This window comes from Ceratosolen solmsi, unplaced genomic scaffold (assembly GCF_000503995.2).
Source record: "Ceratosolen solmsi marchali unplaced genomic scaffold, CerSol_1.0 scaffold29, whole genome shotgun sequence".
NCBI classification, from domain to species: domain Eukaryota; kingdom Metazoa; phylum Arthropoda; class Insecta; order Hymenoptera; family Agaonidae; genus Ceratosolen; species Ceratosolen solmsi.
The window spans coordinates 5,297,450-5,317,486 of NW_011948417.1; the positions used below are offsets into that span (position 1 = coordinate 5,297,450).

General features: G+C 28.0%; 1 protein-coding gene across 1 annotated transcript in view; it reads right to left on the reverse strand.

Annotated features, from left to right (window-relative positions):
- LOC105360001 (Smg6 nonsense mediated mRNA decay factor) overlaps positions 1–20,037 on the reverse strand; it is a 154,390-nt gene that overhangs the window by 91,804 nt on the left and 42,549 nt on the right. The window contains exon 18 of the mRNA XM_011496771.1: positions 13,145–13,290. Within this exon, the coding sequence (XP_011495073.1) occupies positions 13,145–13,290 (146 nt within the window). The remainder of the gene's footprint in view (positions 1–13,144; positions 13,291–20,037) is intronic.

Here is a 20,037-nt window from a genome sequence, read left to right on the forward strand (position 1 = left end):
CAGCCACTAACCCAAAAATAAAGTGTACATGTACACTTTAGTGTTTTAAAAATTTCTGAAAAATTTATTTTCGAACAATTATGGTTGGATGAAAACAAGTATATATAAATAATTCTTAAAAATATTTCATAATTTTTCTGTGATAATATAATACGTGATAATAATTGTTTATACTCAAGATGATAAATTACAAATAAAATATTTGTAAATAATAAATGTATGAGTTTGAATATATTAAAGAGAAAATTAATTCAGCATTATTTATATAGCAAGTAAAGTACTTAACGATATTTATTTATATTAAAAGTATTTTATTCAATTTTAACATATCATGTGTAAAGTGAAAAAATTTTATGTATTAGTTGTTAAATGTTAATTTAAAAGCAATAGTAATGATTCTTCACTGCATGTTTGATGCCAAATCTTATGAGAATTAAACAATTATTAGTAAGTGAACTCAAATTATTAGAATATTATCAATATCATATAATTTAAAATTAGTAAAATAATGTAACGGTGACATTTCAGCTATTTATATTAAAAGTTAAAAGAGATCTTTTATGTAAAATAAATACATTTTTTTTTTTTTTTGTTGCTATATTTGCTTAAGCAAATAATTATTCATATAACTATATTACAATGTATTGTCATAATATTTTGTGCTACTACTCAACAATCATTTCATAGTATATCAATTAGATCGATCAATTCATAATTACGGCATAAAACAAAGACACATAAAAGAAAGTTTATACATACTTTTTACTCTACTATGAATATCATTAATTTATTATGTATTTTTCATTAACTGGTTTATCAGCGAAATGTACCTTCTATAGAGCTAATCTAAAATAACAGAGAGACTAACCGTTTGTTTAAACGAGACAATTATGCTTGGCTACTCAGTATGCATCTACATTACGAATTATGAAAATAATGATTTACAGATCGGATTATACATGTATTGCAATCATTTATTTTACTAAGTAATGGCATTTACGAATTAAGAAGACACTAAACATAATTAATTTTTTGTATTATTTTAAATTGAATTCTACGTTAATGCACAGCCCATTTGTTTTCATACATTTCTTTAGCAAAAATTATATTATTAACTACTGATCAGTATTTATGTATTTATGGTTAGGAACTTCACTTGACACATTAAATGGTAATTACTGTTATTTTATTTTGTTGGATAGATGTTGATTCGTGACAAGTCTTCGTATATACATAAACGTAAATTACAATGTAATTTTTTTAACATGAATTGTCACCTAATTTCCGATGTGTAATTAAATCTAGATAATCAACCGTATAAAAAAATATTGCAAATAATAAAATTAAAATGTTTGTTTTATAATGCTATTCAGTAACTAAGGTTTCAATAACTAAAATTTCAGTAATGCGGAAAATCTTTCAGATATTCTTTTTAATATTATATCTTAATATAAAAAAAATCATAAAATATGAAACACATTGTTTTATGAATAAAAATACCTTTGAGAGCTTTATCAAAATATATAACCCACATGTCCAATTGTTTCTTTAAAAATAGAAATGCAGTCAATTTTTATAGATGAGATATTTGTATGAAAGTCAAGTCCATTATAAATATACAGTTTCAACATATAAACTATTGATGAAAGTGTTCGTTTAATATATCTATCTCTATAAAAAAAAAAAAAAAAAAAAAAAAAACTTAAAATTATTATTTACAGGTTTTTAAGATTTTTTTTTTAATATATATCAAGATATATCAATTTATATAAATAATTTTTCTGAAAAGATATTCATTGTCATTAATTTCATCTCTAAATAATTTACAATCGCACATTTAATCTCAATTATTAAAATAATGATTTAAAATGTTCATAACTATTTACGTTTAAAGCATTAACAAATAAATATATAATTATTTACAAATATCAATTTAATGAAAGTTAATTGATTAGATCTATAAAATTATTTTCTCTTTGAAAAAATTTCTATGAGAATATCTGATGAAAGAAAAAGAAATTCTTATTGGCTAAATTACTATGCCATTTATTAATTGATTGATATACTAGAAAGTTCAATTGTCAACAGAAGCTCATTAATCTGCTTAAATTTCATGGCTCATAAAATCGATAACAACTCAATGGAAAAGGCTTAAATCATTAGGATGAATCATTAAATCGAGCAACGGCCATTTTCATTTAGCCATACATGAAAAAAATTGAGCTTGATTAAACGAATACTTGAATTAAATGGATTCTCGAGCACATGCGCGCATCGCAATATTTTTACACCCATCGTCATTCTTTTCGTCTTCGACCACATCAAGACCACCATCATCATCATCATTATAAGCATCATCATCATCAACCATCCACCTGTCGAGTTACACAGCGACAAATTTACGATATCTATCGTCGCTGAGTCGCTTATCATAAGTCAGTGAAGAAGTACGAAATCGAATATCGTACAGACGGAAAGACAGAGGGAGTCTTCTTTTAAAAGCTTGAACTCGCACGCGCCCGAGAAACGCTTTTCCGCTCGCGGTTATGATACAGTAACCGAATCACGTTACAGAAATTGCCAATTACCCGAAACATGCAATTTTGATGGTTCGCTACTCTCCTATCATATTCATCTGCCGCATTGACGGTAGAAATAGACAGACGGGGCAGGGGGGTGGGAGATAGAATGAAAAGAGAGGGGGAGGGGAAAGATAGATAGATAGATAGATAGATAGAGAGAGAGAGAGAGAGAGAGAGAGTGTGTGTGTGTGTGTGTGTGTGTGTGTGTGAGTAAGTGGAGAGAGGGGAGAGAGAAAAGGAAAGGGGAGAAGGAAAAAGGAATGATAGATAGTAAAGAGGAAGAAATGCGGTTATGTATAAATGATGATGGGGTTTGTATACGTACACCCGCATATATGTACATTGCACGCCAAGTTCACGAGTAAATCGCGTATATATCTTGTCTCAAAAGACTATAAAAATAGCACGGAAATCTTTATATTTCGTATACTATTGAACAGAAAAATTGATAAATATATTTTTAAACGATAAACCACAGTATTTTTACATAAAGAATTAATTTGTAGAATTTGAACTTTTTAATACAGACTTCATAATAAAATAGAATGTAAACTTATTCAAAATTAGAAATAAAGAAAATTATTTAATATCATAGATAAAGGTGAAATCGGTAAATATTGTACAGTGATTTTTTAACACTACTGTACAATATATTAGGAAAAAAGCCATTTTTCAATTTGACAAAAGCCCACCCTCTAAGCAATTTAGCGCACATCTCGAGGTAGAGGACTAAAATAGGGGAGAAAATTGAGTAATTGACCAAATAGACACTAATCCCACGGGCGAATAAAAAAAAATAAGGGGGAAAAAAAATTCCCTGTACAAATTATCAACGATTGTACAATCACCATTGTCCTTTGCTGCTTTGATAACTAACTATAGAAAAAATGCCAAATGCCAGAATTGTTTCATTTATATAGCAGCTGCTGTTATTGCCACACTTACGCCAAAAAAAAAAAAAAATAAATAAAATAAAGTACAAAGAGAAATAATGAATTTACAATCTTTTCTTACATGTAAAAATTATGGTAACGTAACGTAGTTATATTCAAAAAATAATTGTATTAATTTTATTATTATCGCAAAATTATCAACATGTTCAAAATATAAATTGCCTTTATTTACTCAATATATCATATATTTATAATGTTGTAAGATATTCATTACACAAAAATTCTTTTACAATTTAAAAATGATGATACTAAATTATATAATTTTGCTTTTTAAATATTCGACATAACTTCTTTAAAATTCTTTAAACAATTAAAACACTCTGCATTATATTCTAAGTATTTTAAAGACGATGAAAAATCAGTTAACGGTTTTATATTTATATGATATTATGATATTTTTGTAATTGATATAACTACCTAACGTACAAGCAAATGTTTATATAATAGAGAATTATGGTATATAAACTTGCAACTGTAAATGACGCAGCGATGGTAGTGAATGTGCCATATACAGTCTCTCCCGTAGGATTCGTAATCAGAAGTTAGTTTATAACCTTTACGATATTAAATAATTACATAAATATATACATAAGCAAGTAAATTCTAAGGCAAGAAAAGGCAAGTACAATTAAATAAATTTTAATGTAAATTCAAAAATTTATATTTCTCATCATTTTTATATTTGGCAATTTCGACATTTTTAAATTTTGATCGCACACCCAAAATTGTAAATTACTTTAATGTAAAATAGCTCAAAGATATTTATTTTAATGTTTTAATTAACTGATGTTATGATTATTAAGACAAACTGTATATTTACTTAAACGTTTATCTTAAAATGTTACGTGTGTGTATCAACTATGTAAAATATAATAATAATAATAATAATAATAATAATAATAATAATAATAATAATAATAAATAACTAATTACAAACATATTCATGAACTAAAACTAATTTCTTCATCTAACTCTATATTTTATCACATTCACATGCATTTGCACTATAATAATAAATTGTATCAGACACAAAGTATATAAAGTATATAAAGCTTATATAGACAGTCTATACAAATTATTCATTATAACTTGAAAATTCGTTATAACTTTATAACTATTCGTTATAACTTAAGAATCAGAATTAATTTTGCTACTAAAATCTGAATAAAAAAAAACAAAAGAAAGAATTGAACAATAAAACTTCACAACGTTCAAATAAGAAAATAAAAATCAGTTTTTCATATTAGCTGTATTCTCGCTTCTGTCCAACGAAATTATTTCAATAGATATCTTAAATATTTATAATAAATGACATTTTCTAAGTTTCTTCCTAATTCCATTAATTGAACATAGTGGAATTATATGTACTTTTTCAAAGGAATTCTCATAAACTTCGCTACTATAGTATCGAAGTACTATAATATCAAAAAGAGAAAACTACTAGATGAATTCTTATAAATAACCAATAAGTTTTCCTCTACATTGCTTTGATTTTTAAAATATATTTTTAAACATACAAATAGTTTAATATATCTTAGTAAAATTATGTTAAAAGATTAGCAATATCTTGTCAAATATTGTATTAATACATATGAAAAGGATTATCATCGAATCGCATTCCCACTTCCAATAAAACTTTTGAAAAGCCACGTAATTCACTATTATATGTTGAATAAAACACAATATAAAATTGCAGGAAAACTAAAATAAATCATAAATGTGATTATATAATTAAAACAAATGTAAAATAATTTAAAAGCACAAAGTTTACTCAAGATTAAAGAGATGCAATGATAATAAAATATACATATTAAAACGAGATTTAACCGTATATCTTAAATAAATTTAGCACAGACTAGCAATGACTAACATATTTTCACCTTGAAAGGATCATAAAGTTTTTAATCACTAACACATGCGCATAACAACAACAATAAAACATAAAGACGAAAAAGGAAATAAATAATACTTTAAATTGTAATATTATAATATAAAACATTTTGCACGTACTTTAATTAATTTATTTAATTTTTGTAATTCTTAAAAAAAGTTCATGAAAAATAAAAATTAAAAATGTATCGACACGTTTAACGGTGTTCTCTCATTTCTTTATTATTATAATAAACGAATTTATAGCAAACCCTACAAAATATTTGTTGCAATTTACTTTCAACGATTAATTAAACCTTAATTAAGCCAAGTATTTTTCATCCTCATTGTAAATAGATATGGCTATTCATTAAAAAATTTTAGGATAATAAGAATTTGTAACGCTTAATATCTATGAGTTAGGCAAGGCAATTTGAAATCAGAGGGTCTTATAGATAAAAAAAAAATCTGCAGGAAGTCAAGAATAAGAGCGGCAGTAGCGGGCAAGGCACCGTAAAAAGCGATTGAACGGAGAATCCAAGTAGCAAAGAGCAAAGAGTGAAAAACGACGAAAGGAGAAGGAAAAACAATAAAAAGAATCTCGGCCCCTACAAGGACTATACGTAGTGTCGACGTCCCCAGATAGAGAAAATAGAAGGGTAGATGATACGCGTGTGCCAAGTTTTTTTATTTATTTTGGCCGAAAAAACTTGACTCATAGCGACGGTCACCCTCTTGTGATCAGTCAGCTTGTGAAAGAAAGAGAAAAAGAAGGCAAAAGTTATGCAACTTTTCCTTTCTCATGATATGAATTCAGGAAACCAAGTACCACACTTGAAAAGAAAAAGAAAGCGACCAAACGCAAAGCTGCTTGTTTACACTGTTTTCAGAGAATTCTAAAAATGAATCATAAATTAAATTTTTCTTTATTCTTTTTGTCATTTTGTCAATAATATTCTTGCTCAAATTTAAACTTTTGTACAATATTTTTCTCTTATTCTATCTCGCTTCGTATAATCTCATATTATTTTAAATCGATTAAAATTCAAGCGTCAATTGATTTTAATTAACAGATAATTTAATCCGAGTTTAAAATATTAAGAGCCCCTCTTAAAATTATATTGAATCAAATTCTATTATAAGAATTGTACTAAAGTTTTCTTGTTTTCTTGAATAATTATAATGTGCTATTAGATGTAGTGGTAGAAGATGCTATGATAATTATAAAGAAATTATAAAACAAGTTGTTTCTACATCAGCTAACCTAACTTAGTATTCTTTCACGTTGAACCATATCCATGTGATACTTATGTTCAGTTATATTTTACATTCCAACAATAAATATGTAAAATGGATGTTTGGATTTCGAAATATTGCATTAGATTTTCAATTCTGAGTGAATAAAATTGGGTCGTCGATCAAATTCGTACGATCATCTTCAAACTCTTAAGGTTTTAAATTACTAACTGAAAAGATACATAAATAAATCAGTCCTATAACAAAGTCAGCTTTAACTTCTAAAAGAACATTCCACTAAACTTGACTCATTGGGATCTATAGACAAAGGACATAAGCAGTGTGAGGGTAAAGTTACCGAGGCAAAAAGAAATAAGCCAAACGAGCGCGCGAATTACGAGGTGAGCTCAGCACTGATACTTCTAATGATAATTAGCGCGCGCTCGCGAGATGTGAATTCTCTCGTTAGAATGAGAGGACGATAGGGTAAGGAGAGTAGAGAAAAGCGAGAGAGATAGAGAGATAGAGAGATAGAGAGATAGAGAGAGAGAGAGTGAGAGAGAGAGAGAGTGAGAGAGCGTAGGAGGCGGAGGGGGAGAACCGATGTGCACGTGGGTGGTAAACGACTCTACGCGAGCGGTTCCTTGTTCCTACCCGGAGGAGAACCCGCATTCTCCCACGACGTGCAGCAAGCGCATGCACCTCGACTTGCTCTAACTCGTCTCTTACCCTCTTGCTCCTCACCGACAATGGCTGCTCTTGACAAGCACCACTTCTTTTTTGGCTTAATGCAGAATTATTCGAAAAAATTTTATTAAAAATTTAATTGTAATAAGCTTATGGCAATGTCACTGATAATATAATGCATAGAGTTTGCTTATCTTCTAAAAGTGTTATTTAATTGAATTAATGAGGGAACAGCAACATTTTCGATTATATTGTATAAATTATGTTTGAAATGGTTTCATCATTATAAAAGAATACTCTATTTGGCATTTCTAATATAATTTATCGAACAATGAATGAAAGAACCGTGTATTTCTAAGCAATAATGCACTTAAAGAGTTTATTGAAAATCTGTGCGTTACTTTTGCAATTAATTTACAAACATGTATTATTTACCGTGACATTGAAGAAGTTTCAATCCACATTGTGCTGGAATAATGGCTCGCACATTTTCTCGTACAATAACATACTTCTATCTAATAATGATTGTATACAATTTAAAAAAAAAAAAAAAAAAAAAAAAAAAAAAAAAAAAAAAAAAAAAAAAAAAAAAACCAACCTTCGTAATTTTCAATCAAATACACAGTCGCGTTACATAATTGAAACTCTATAAAAACTGCCTAGTTAAACAATAAAGCTATATATTAAATGTTTAATAATTATAACATAGATTTAATTATAATTTGATTAATTTAGATTGACATTATTATAAATAAATTAAGCGTCTATTGAATGTAAATGCGTAAAAAAAAAATGGCTAAATTGATGCGGTAGCATTAAATTTCCATCAAAAACTATCTTTACCGCATGTATAAATTAACTTTGCTTGATGCGACAACAAATGGAGAATGATAGGCAACCCGACAAATCAAGATCATTGAATTACGAATAAATTCGGTTTAATAAATCCAGCTGCATCGGTTAAATTTGCTGTTTAGCTAGTAGCTATAAAATTATATAAAATAAGAATTTTAGATAAATACATATCTCTATTAAAATAGTTTTTAGAATAATTAATCCATATTTAATGCAGATATTGAAGTATCAAAAAATAGAAGGCATCAAATTTACTTTGAAAAATAATGTAAAATATAGAAAATCAATAACCCGATGATTTCATAGGCTATACTTGCAATAACATCCATTGAATTACTAAGTAATTTTCGTCTTCATTTTTTGTAATCTTACAAGACAATGCCAAATGACTGCATGAATATAACAAAATGAATTTACGACTTACAACCACTGAACTTACAACGTACCACCACTGAATTTACAACCACTCCAATTTAATGATCAATATAACAAAAGCCAATATTCACATTTATAATTAGAAATAGAAAATATTTCTTAAAAAATATTGCTAAATTATATCTGAAAAATGTGCGAAATTCATCTGAATTAAACGAATATTTTTATGAACAATGAACAACGTAATTACGAATATATTTCGTTATCCTTGTTTCTGATCTACTCTTATAAATTAAGAGATACGAGAAAATTAACGAGTACTAAAAAATATTAAACAGCTTAATAATTATCAATATTTTAATAATTTAAAAATATAAATTGGGCATGTAATTAAACTTGACGTTAGTATTATTTTGATAATATGTAGTTATAAATTTTACATTATCTTAAATATTTATCCAATATAAGGATCTTTTATATACTTCCTTAGCAATAAAGAGAAAAATTTTTAATTCCAATTACCTCGCTGGATATTATGATTATAACTTATTAAATATACAATTATTATGAAAAGTAATCATCTTAATTTATTTAATATATAGGTAAATAACAATATCCTTAAATGTTAAAAGCTTTGGCATTAATTTTGCTATATTACGAGATATTTACTATTGAAAAACAGCCTTAAATTAAACGTTGGATCAATTTCAAATTATTTCGTGAGTTTTTCCGATATGGCTCGATGCCCAACTCATACAATATCGTCCAAGACTCGAGACTCGAGATCGTTTCTCGGTAAAAGCGGCGATGGTTCATCGGAGTGGCCACAGGAATCCGTAGAAGAAACCAACGACGCAGCACTTTTTGAGCTGGCCTTGTCAAGGCTGCCATCTTCTCGGAATTGCGCGGATGCGATCAGCCATACTGCTTGACTACACGCCCCACGTTCCCTTCCTCCTTTCACCGCCACAACTTATTCATCCTTCTCTCCTTTGCGATTGCGAAAAATAATCGCCATACGTCAACTTACCCGCTCGTGTCCAATAACTAGTGAGATAACATGTCACGTACCAAGTTCATGTTCATATGTACGCGACTTACGAAACCGCTTTAATGAGGAACTCCCTTTAAAAAATAAAAAATATACTTCGAAGGCGCATTAGCGTAGAAATTAGTTATAATTAGCTTACTGGTGTTATCGTCAATAACGCTTGCCCTTTTGCCATTGTTGATTCAATAAAAATTTTCCCTAAATTATTAATTCATAAAAACTATTTCGCAAGATGAATTCAAAAATTGAAATTCGATATATTGAGAACAGAATGATCTCTCGAGTAGCTAGTGATGATTTATAATTATAATTATAACAAATGATAAATAGATAAACTAACCGTCATATTTTAGACACTTTTACTTAGTTTGCGATATTTAGAACCCAAAACCATCGGTCTATATTAATATTCCCTTGTGACTAGATTTATTTTTATTGATTTATCTACAATTTGAACGGAGATATTTAAAAAAAAAAAAAAAAAACTGTTCTTAAAGAAAATACTTATGCTTTTACCAACCTTCGTTTTATGTCAAAAAAAATCAAGAATTCACACTTGTCTGTCACTTATTGTCGTGTTTCCAATTTTCATCTGTTTAAAGTTTATGTTAAAATGTCATACGCATGCCTCTGCTTACATTTATAATAAAAGTAAAATATGCTTGAAAAGTTAAACTATAGTATATTGTTCATAACTTTTGATGTTGATTTCTGTAACTTTTGCCTTCCTGAACACTTAAAAATACAGGCATTCTTACAGACGATAAATATACCTTTCTTGTAATATAATAAATTCATATGTTTAAAATATACATGAATTTTTCTATTATTTTTTTATATTATTATTTTCTATAATATGTACATTTAACATGTCATACTAATTCGATTGAAATGAAAATATATGTTATAAAGTATTCCCTAAATTGATTATATATTCTTTGTAATAAAATCTATTTATAAATTATTTTTGACACTCTGATATGTAAATTAAACATAATGAAATCAATAAAACTTCAAACGAATATTACCTTTTAATTTACATCAATGTGAAACTTAATTTATTTTTTTTAAATATACGATTGAACAATAAGAAGACTCTGAAAAATTGAATACTCGAATGGTTCATTACATACGGTTAAGATACAAATCGCTAATACATACAATTTTTCATTATAAACCAATTTCTTTATAGAAATACAACATTTTTATAAATATTATTATCATTCGTTCAACGAAGTCCTACACAACTATAAAGACGAAAGTATGGCCAAGAATGTAGACAGAATTCTTGCTCGTTATAATACGTAATCCCTAGGCACTCGTTAGACATACCATCAACTGCAACCTTCAATGATGCGTCGTGAGATTGCCAGGAAAGAGCTATTAAAGTCTTATTTTTTGAAAAGTCAATCCTCGGTTATAGCAAACCTCTTCCACTTCCCTTATTCTAACTCTTTTATGATACCGATAATCCTCGCGACTACACTTGATTATTAAAAATCTCTGTACGCTGTTTAGTATTTTGTGGTCGGAACTGAGGTAGTTAGTTATTTTTCATAAGTCAAATGTCGTACATAAATATTTCACGTACAATTTAATGTTAATCAATATGTTTACTTTTATTTTTAAAGAATGAAGAAGTACTTGTTACAAAAATCAGAAAAAATCTCAGTGGAAATCAATGTAAATGTATAAAATTATAAAAATAATAAACAATTATATAATGAAATTATTCATTATTTTATTATATTGCAAGATTTTCATGTTAATATAAACAATATTTTATTATCAATGACGATAAAACAAGCTAATCTAGTGTAATTTAATTTAATGCAATATGCATAATCAATAATTAATCAATCGCATTGCATTAAACAAGTATATAGTGTCTTTTATTAATATTAACAAAATTTTTTTATCAACGATGCACCGAATTAAAATTTCATAAATTAATAAATTATAAGATTAAGAAACAATATAGAAGCATCTCTGAATATCTTTCAAAATGAAAAATGGTAATCAAAAGATATATAAAATTCAGGGGAAAAATCTCACGAGACAATATATTACCGACAGCCGGTGCGTAAATCAACAAATTACAACAACAAAAACGGAGAATTATTTATAGTGTGTCCTACGAGCTAAATCAAACAGTATAAATAAGGATATTCAGCGGCTTTGAAGATCTATTACATTACGATAAAGAATAGTAATGATTAAAAGAAGAATAATACCAATAATATCAATCTTTTCAGATCATACAAACACATTGACTCGTTTTTCCCTTAATCGCACACAAAAGTGCAATAGAAAGCACGATTAAAGCAATAGGAGTTTATACTTGATCTTTTTTATATATACATTTTGTCTAAATAAAGGTATCTAACAATTATAAAAAAGGTAAATAATGAAAATTAAAATCACAAAGAAAAAAATTATTTACTTAAAATAAATTAAAGCTAATCTTTACAAATTTATGAATAGAATATTTCTATTGTACTTATAGGATTATTTGAAGGTATTTCTTTATATACACACACACACATATATATATATATATATAATACAATATATTTACGATTATTCTAGAGTCTTCTTCATAAAAAGAATCGATGAATGCTTAAGAAAAAGTATAAACAACTACTAAATACCGAAAAACAAACAGAATTTTTACCATATTCAAGTGTAAAATAAAACGAAAATAGTCTCAGTAATATTAGAAAAAGAAGAATATGGAAATTAAAATTCAGCATTATTGAGAATAAACTTTCGAAATTATTATAGAATAATAACAGCAGCAATAATAATAATAATAATAATAATAATAATAATAATAATAATAATAATAATAATAATAATAATAATTTTTGTAATTACAAAATTTATAATTGAATGGATTACAATACAAAATACATCATAAAATATCAATAAGAATAACTTTTTGAAGAATATAAAAAAAAAATTTGAATTCATTTTACCGATTTTTTGTAATTATCATCTTTCAAATTTTTTTAATAGTTATCTAGATCATTTGACAACTATTTAAGCACTTTAACCATTTAAGCAATGTTTAAAAAGATAGTTTTTTTACGTACATTATTATACATTTTATACTTCTTATCTAAATAAAGCAATTGTGCAGAATATTGAATTTAAATATTATTTTATTAAAACAGAAACATTCAATGACAATTTTTTTTTTTCCATTAAGCCATAAAAATTAAATCTATCAACTATAAACGTAATAAATTGCCTCGTAAATAGAATTGATTAATACCAGATACTTCATACGGTCTACAGAAAACCCAAAAATAAATACTTAAATATAACATTGAATAAGATAACGGGAGGGCGATAAGCCAACCCTATTTAAAGTAGCACTACGAGCTTATCCTTAAGATTTGTGATAAAATCTTTTAGATGTTACATCATCGGTCTACCTTTCGACGAATTTATCAAAACAAATATTAAAATTAAAAATTCGTTATTTTTGTTGTCGTTAGTATTTTCACTGGTGATATTCAATTATTTCTTACCTTTAAGTTGTGTCGTTTCAATCGCAAACATATTCAGGGCTAATAGCTGAAGAAGCCGCATCCCCGGAAGCGGAAGAGGCGAATGATGTAAAAGCATACGAAATTCTCGAAGCATTTGAATCGCAGCTTCTTGAAATGTTTCCATACTGCAATAAGAAAATATTACATTTTATACCCAAGAAAGTGGTGATATTCTTAGAATAACACTGTTATTAAAGGATAAATTGAATTAAAATATTTACATTGTCTCGATATACATTGAACAATTTATATTCATATCCTTACATTATAATTTTTTTTTTTTTTTTTTTACACTATATGAAGCTTTTAAAAAGCTAATATTTCAATATTCAAAAATATGTTACTTTACATGCGATAAGCATTTTCTTTTTTTTTATTTACAAGTTTCTCTTCTCACTCGATAGATCCGTAATACGGATCAAATATCCGTACACATCGTCACTTGATACTTCAGTCCCAATTGGAATTAGAAAAACAACTGCATTTCTCGCTCGCGAGCCCTTTACTTGCACGAATGCCTATCTATATACGAAATTTCTGCACCATTCTATTTTATATGAAAATAGATAAGACTAAAAATACTGTCGGTTCAATATCAAACTAGAATACGAATACCAAATATGTTTATGAAGAAGGAGAAGAAGAAGAGGGAAATAAAGAGGCAAAGGAAATAGAAAACATGTTTATCGTGTTGAATAATTCGTTGCAACGATAAATTGAACGGGAAAAGGCAAGTTTTAAGAATTGAGAACTGATAGAGGAAATAGATGTACAAGAAAAGCAAAAAGGAGAGGAATATAGTGAGAATTGTACAGGTGTGACTAGGCGCGTTATCTATGCGGAAGTTCGATTATCAACACGTTACGACTTGTAACGATCGACCGGTCCTGAGGATTTCACCGGCTCTTTAGTATCTTATGTGCTACATGCGTGTAACACGAATCGCTTGAAAACACGTGTCGAATGAGCCTTGACGAAACGTGAGAAAAGACATTTAATTTTTACATTCACTATTAATATTTAGCATGCAAGTGTTATATAATGAAATTGGATATAGAATATTCATAGAATATTTCAATGTGAAATTACAATGTAATGGACACATAATATATTAAATTTAATTATATAATGTGTAAGTCTACGTATTCATCTTGGAACCGAGGAAATTTAAACAATTCATTGTAATAATTTAATGAAATCAGGAATTCATAGTGATTATACATTTTTTTTAGATTATTTTTATAATTTATTTTATGTTAACAATTATAATTCAATTCCATCTGTATTGCACACGGAAATCTTACTACGGATAATCTTTTGACTGCTCCACTTTATTACAAAATACTATTGTCATTTAATGTAATTGAAATGCTTAAAATAAATAATCGATGAATATTTTTATAATATTTTGAACGAACATGTATAATGCTAAATTAATCAGTTTTATCTCTGATTTTAGCATTAATCCAATTTAAATAGATGTATGAGGTAAAGTTTATCAAATATAATTTTCAATATTCTAATATATAAGACTAATGAATAACAAAGTCTATAGAAACAAATTTAACATGTAAAATTGCACGTTTTGAAAGCAATTTGAAAAATGAATATAACAAAAAGTACTTTCCCAATAATATTAATGTCCCTAGTAAGAAATCATTAACTTATATCCACTTGGATTATCATTGAAATTAGTATAAACACTTGTAATATATTATGCCATTAGATTGGTTTATTATAAATAAAATGATATTTTATTAAGTTACGGATGCTTAAAAGTATGTAATAAAACTCTTTTCAACTTATATCAGCGATAAGATCAATTCGTGTGTCACTTGTAAACTTCATAATTGCATCTTCGGAATTTCTTTTAGCTAATATAAGGATTCTAAGTATGGTAATGATCGTCATCATTATTCGAAACAAAAGTTCTGGATAAAGAATTTCTAATCCTTTATTGAACTAAAAGGTGTTAAAATTATGAGCAAAGTCGCACCCAACTGGTCCTGAGGGTTTTGCGCACACAATGATGATCACCGTTTAAAATAAAATGTGAATGTTACTTTAAAAATTACATTGTAAAAATCTAATGTGTCTTAACGATAGATCAATAAGAATATCGAATTAGCTTATACTACCAATGGATTGTTAATTCGTTTTCGTAACGACATTAATTACGTATTAACGATACAAATCAACATAATTAATTAAAAATAAAATTACAATAATTTATTTAGGAAAGTCAATTTATCGGTGAAATTTCAAATGATTAACAAATTCTCAACATGAAATATATTTTGCATTGTAAATATCTCAAACATATAATTCATTTATTTTTAATCAAGCTAATTGACATATTGTCATTTAATATTATGAACTTAAAATTGGAAATAAAATCGAAATCTTGACGTGATACTTGCTTAAAAAAAAAAAAATAATAATTTTAACAAAATTTATATTTACAAAGTTATTAACACCGTCGTCACGGTAATAAAGCAAAATTATTTTTATTCGAAATAATATATATTTATGCGAAAGAAGAAGCTCCAAGAATCAAACGATTATATATAGATAAGGAGCTTTTATTCGGTATTTTATAAATATTAATGACGTTTCCTGGAACATCTTTATTTTCCTCAATAAAATATGAGAATACACCTGTAGATGAAAAGACGTAGAAAACTAAAAGCGATTAGGTTTATGAATCATGCCCTTGGGAAATGAAGCATATAAAATCCAAGCACGTCAAACTCAACTGATGCGAACACTCATGAGTTCGCGCTTACTGTACTTTTTACTGTAAAAATCGAGTAAAAAGCCAAACGAACGTCTCTCAGTTAAATAACCAGCCGCAGCAAATAATGTTTCCTGGTATGAAATAATTCGAATAACAAGGATCGAGCTAGAGCGGAGGCGTCTTTCTTCAGAGAGTTGACTGCAATGCTGCACATAGCATGAATAAGGTTCGGGTTAAGTAAGATCTTTCTCTCCCTCTCTCCCTCCCGCCACCCACCCCCCTCTCACTCTCTCTATCTCTCCCTCTTTCGTCCCTCTTCCCTCCCACCTTAACGCCCTCTCATTTTGCCATCGCCGTTCATCCCCTCTCGCTCACTCTCCATGACTAGCTGCACGCGATAAGCTGACTTATCTAGGTAGGATCGCGCGAGTAGTCTTCGCCGCTCACTTGGCGCAAGATAGAAAGATGTGAGAAAGTAATGGTGCTTTCGGCGGATGGAAACGATAAAGGAGGACACGGTGCTCGGTCTCCCTCTTTCACGCGCATTCCCCATATGAACCAACGAGCGCCACTATCTTCCCACAGCCTCGATCGCTTGCGCCTAACCTGACGCACACGCCATTGGCAAATTTACGGTACGTAACATCTCACTCGATCCTCTGACCGCCGCAATTTCGGGAATTTCTCGCGATTCCCTCTTTTATGCTCAGATGACCGCCAAGGCCACTCGTCGACTATTATAACCACCGTCGACACTCTTCCAACTTGTGCATTAATATATAAGTGACATCCTTTATACATAAATTGACCATTTACTCTCCCATTCTAATGTCAATTTCAATTTTCTATACAGACATAACTAAAAAATTTTTTAATAAATAATGATATTCATCGTTACAGAACCTGAGAACATCAGTTTTCACGCTATTTCCCAGTATGAATTCCATATAGATTCAAAATTTATAATGATTCTTATGAATAAAAATACCACAATTACGATTTATTCTGTTTAAGTAAAGGTTCGCTTGCTTGTGCCCATCAATTTATAGGCAAACCAAGGTATCTTGAATTTTATTGCATATTTACAATAAATTTATCATGCAAATTGAAATTTATAAAAATAACGTATTGCATACTCATTAAATAATAAATTTGTTAATTTATATCATCTTTAAAAATCATGGTTTATATTACTTGGTATTGTTTATATATAACTATAATTAAACATACCGCTACATGCTTTAATAACTAAATATCTACAAAGCATATTCCATAATTGTAAAACAGGATAATAAACCAGTTTATATTTTGCAAAAAGGCAACAAATGAGATCAAATAATTGGCAAATCAGACAGATAAACTCACTTCAAACAATATCCATAGTAAGTTAAATTAGTTGTGGTAAAAATTATAGATTCTTTGAAAATGCACTACCATTGTTGCAATTCAAAAATTGTTACTTATTAACCTGCAAAAAAAAATATATATATATACATATTTCAAAATTATTTAATACAATTTGATTCTCTCTCTCTCTCTCTCTCTCTCTCTCTCTATCTATCTATCTATCTATCTATCTATCTCTCTATCTCTATCTATCTCTCTTTCTAACTTTCTTTATATTACATTAAGAAATTCCGATGAATTACTTACTCTACTAATTTGTGAGTAACCCAATCAATCAAGTATTGTGCAATTATAAATTATGAGACACAATGCACTACAATCAAGACTTAGACTTGTTTAATTTAAAGATGACTACGAGCTAAGCAATTAAATTATAAAAATTTTTAAATTTTAAAAAGAGGCAATTGGCGTTACCAATTCATAAATACCTCGAGAGTTCAAGCCACGTGACAATATATGCAAACGCAGCAAACAAGTGCAAAAAGGTTTTGTCTCTCTCTCAACGACTGTTAGCAATGTCAGCAAGTTCGCGATAGACCGCCGCGATGTGTCGACGTACCGTTAACCCGCACTACAGAGATCGTGCTTAGAGACTTTTGATCGGCACACCGGATGGTCGCTAAGCGGGCGTCTCACATCCTGAAAGTCGATGGGAATGGGAACCATACCATGGGCTTTATCTCGCCTACTCGTATCTCTTTCTCTCTCTCTCTCTCTCTCTCTCTCTCTCTACCTCTCTCTCTACCTCTTTACTATTTGTCTTTATATATGTGCGTATATAATATATCAATCTGTGTCGGTAAATTTGTTGATGAGACATAAGTGAAAACGCCGATAAGTATAAAAGCTTTTTCAATATATCCGTGCACAACAATCATCATCAATATTTTTTTCCCATGCTAGACTGACATCGATCCTTATGGTTACAAGTTATATATGTTAATGATCAGTGCTCGAACTGACCCGAACATAAAAATCAATTTTATGATGGAGAAGCGAATGGCCAACATTAGTCATATATTTTATGTGGACATATTCAAATATAAGTAAACTTTAATAAAATGACCGATGATAGTATCGTAATTCCTTTCATAAGTGTCTATAAAGTTCTAAAGTATTCATTTGAAATTACAGCAGAAAATATTTGTATACTTCTGTACTATTTATGAATCTACCGTTGAAACTAAATTTTGTGCTTTACCGCCGCATCACTGAATTTTGTGGATAATTTCAATATAGCAGAAGCCAATTCGCGCAATACATAAGAATTTCTGTACAGATCGTTTGTATGAAATGCAAGTTTAAGTAACGTTGCTCTAAATAATTGTCATTTACTTTATTTTTTACTCGTTTATGATTAATTCATTAAGCAATGCTAATAAAAGCATTTCTTATTATGAATAAGATAAAATTTAGGGTATTTATAAATATGTATTCTCATGTAAATATATTGACTATAATATGTATTGACTTCGATTGATTTTAATGATTCATTTTAAATAACTATCGTTATATCAATGAATCGCTATATAATCTGTATCATATATTTGCATAATTAAAGTGTCGCTCATAAAAATAACATTGAAAATATTTATACTTCAAATCTATTGATATTTACATGATTTTATTGTTAATCTCAATACACGTTACGCTTTTAACTTCTACATGTACATATATAGATAGAATACATACTATTTAGGTTACTAATTTAACAGATTGTTTGATATAATATTTTATGCATATATATAAATGTATATTATAAAAACATAATTTTTCTCATATATTTTTAAGTTTCTAATTGAATATGCTAGGGATAAAATATCTAAAGCACTTATTGTTCATATTAATATTTTTGAAAACATTATTATTTTATAAACCAACATTATCTCGTACTATCTTTTTCTTTCGATAACCACATAAAAATCGCAATTATTTTCCTGATCATAATTATTCCAGTAAGAACAAGTGAAGGTGCATTTGGCATGTAAAGCACTTCTCTTTCAAATGCAACAAAGTATGGATCTTCGCATGGTTTCTAGAAGCTTCGGTCTATCAATATTATAAAATATAAGGCTTATGCATGCTTTCCAAGAAACTTTATGGCACTGCAATAAAACTCCTCGTCAATTATCCAAAACGAACTTCTAGTATTAGAATGTCTTTTACAAATTTCATATGTTTACACTATATATCTCAACGTATGAATGCATTATAATAACAAACAAACTATAATTAGTATTTCGAATATCAAAAATTGTCATTTACTTAACACTATTAATTTAGAGTTTTACTATAATCTGATAAATATCAAATCCAATCAAGCATAAACTAGAAGCGTTTAGCTAATTTTATGGATAAAATTATCGTTAATTATCTAATCTGTTAATTGTAAAGAAGGTACTACTGTAATTACTATTATAAAACTTTATAAGTTTATACATTGCACAAAAATGAGTAATTCTACAAAGAAAAATGTGATGTCTAAGATTATATATTTATAACATATGCATCAAATGGAAAAAAAGGGTACAATTATACCTTACTAAGTCTTATATTTAAATTAAACATCTATTATAAATGCAACATATACATAATAAAATAATTTTTCATATTAGTTTTAATATTATGCTCTTATTTGTTCCCAAAAGATAGATAATAAAATATATAATAGTAGTTTATATTCCGATATTGCAGAACATTATTCATAATAATAATCTTGCTTCCAAAT